The sequence below is a fragment of the Myotis brandtii genome, unplaced genomic scaffold (genome assembly GCF_000412655.1).
Source record: "Myotis brandtii unplaced genomic scaffold, ASM41265v1 scaffold634, whole genome shotgun sequence".
In the NCBI taxonomy this organism is placed as follows: Eukaryota; Metazoa; Chordata; class Mammalia; order Chiroptera; family Vespertilionidae; genus Myotis; species Myotis brandtii.
This window is the reverse complement of record NW_005370427.1, coordinates 64,843-66,832: the sequence shown is the minus strand read 5'-3', so window position 1 is coordinate 66,832 and position 1,990 is coordinate 64,843. Positions and strand designations below refer to the sequence as shown.

The 1,990-nt window shown below is 45.2% G+C and overlaps 1 protein-coding gene across 1 annotated transcript in view; it reads left to right on the top strand.

The window, feature by feature from the left end:
- The first annotated feature begins 1,765 nt into the window (after positions 1–1,765).
- DECR1 (2,4-dienoyl CoA reductase 1, mitochondrial) overlaps positions 1,766–1,990 on the top strand; it is a 21,707-nt gene continuing 21,482 nt past the window's right edge. Inside the window, exon 1 of the mRNA XM_005880366.2 lies at positions 1,766–1,896. Coding sequence (XP_005880428.1) covers positions 1,766–1,896 — 131 coding nt within the window. The remainder of the gene's footprint in view (positions 1,897–1,990) is intronic.

The following is a 1,990-nucleotide window of genomic DNA, read 5'->3' as shown; positions in this document are numbered from 1 at the left end:
AGGAGGAGGCGGCGGCGCCCGGTCGCCACCTGGTGGCGGGGAGGGGATGGCGCAGTCTCTAGGGAAGTGTGTTCGCCAATATTAGGTTATCTGCATTTTTCTGGTTGTAAAGGGAAATAGCTTTATAATTAACTACAAAGCAACATAAGGAAACTTCATATTTAAGGACACTAACATACTAATCACTGAGTAGAATAGAAAAAAGGCCTTCCACAACTTATGGGAAGCTCCTGGTAATTAAACCCCAACATGTTAGCTCCTCTGACTCAAACAGCCCCTCTGTTCAAATTGGAAGACAAGATAAGTTACGCTCAAGACTACATTCTTGCATACACCTCCCCTCTGCTGTTTTTTTGGGGGTGTGTGTGTTTTGTTTTGTTTTTTTACAACTCGGGTAATTCACACCAACAAGTATCTAATTAGTAGAAAGTTTCCTTCCCCCTCCTCTTCAAACAAGCCTCTTTGGAACTCTTCCTAACTTTTACTCTAAGCATCTTTTACACGCTTGGGTGGAGATACTGATAAAGACATCTCCCTAGGACATCTGCCTTGGTTGTCTCCTGAAGAACAAACTACAACCCCCCTGATGTCCAATTTCAGCCCCACCCCCTTCCTTGTCACCTAGCAACAGCAGCCAAGGCGTTAAAAGGGGGAGCTGCTTTTGTTCTTTGCCCTTTTATGATTAGCAACGCACGGGCCCTTTTCCTTGGGGAAAGTAAAAATAAACTTCCTCTGTGCATCTGTCTCTTCTTGCAGTTGTGAATTCTTTCATAGTCCACATTACGGGCCCCCAAACCCTAACACCACTTACATATTCCATGGGTTTGCAGTTTCTTAAATTGCAGTCATTCCTTTGTATGGATCCTAATGATGGTAATGATGATTATGGTAAAGATAAGGATTTCACCCGTTAACTTATTATTTTTATTCTTCTCCAAGTTCAAATCAACCTCTCCCAACCTCTGTTTCATAATGTTACACTTTCATCTAATCAGGAGCTGAATTCTTTCCACTTCCACTTGGACCTAACTGTTGTAGGCTCTGCTCCCAATCCAGGAGTCCCTAATCCTTCACCACCCTCCTGTGCCCATCCATTCCACATCCTGCACCCCACATCCTGCACCCTAGAGCAGCGGTCGCCAACCTTTCGGACCTCACAGACCACCTGTGGTCCTTGGACCACCACTTGGGGACCGCTGCCCTAGAGCACACTTGTGATCATATAAGTTCTGGTTTTTAAAAGTAAAAGTATTCTGTAATGTAACAAAATGTATTGTAAGTTATAGTTAAATCTGTGTTCTATTGGCACAAGGATAGACAATAGGCAAATGGGTTACTATAGAAAGACCCAAAAAACATCCACTTGTATAATTTAATTTTTCAAAAGTAACAATACAGAGCAATGGTGCGAAGGCCTTGTGTTGTGTGGTTTTGTTTTCCAATCATGATCTGGGGGTATTGGTTAACACTACAGAAGATATGAAGACAGGCCCTATATTTCACAAACATACAAAAAAAAACTCCGTATGGATAGTAGATCTAAATATGACAGTGAATATTTTTAAAGAAAATATGAGCAAGAATTAGCAAATCTTTTAAAAATAGAAAACAAAAAAGTGTGCCCCAGGCTGCAGAATCCCTAAATTTCACTGATTTTGTGGACCAAAACAATTTGTAGGGGTTTTCTTGTTACTTTTCTGGAGGATATACATGCTCACCACAGCCTCCAATACACTGTGGATCCAACCTGACTGGGGTTCCGGCCATGCCCCGGAGCCTAAGGGTGACGTCGTCACAGCACCCTACGAGGACACCGCCAGGCCGCCCGCACCGCACCCGGGACAACTACAGAGAGCGAAGGATCGCGGAGAGCCCAGCCCCGCAGCACCTGCTCAGGCGAGCAGGGAGGCGCCGGGCATCCGCAGCCTAGTCCACCAGACCCCAGCTCGGCCAGCACCTTCCGGCTCAGCCACGCCCAGCCTCCTCCACC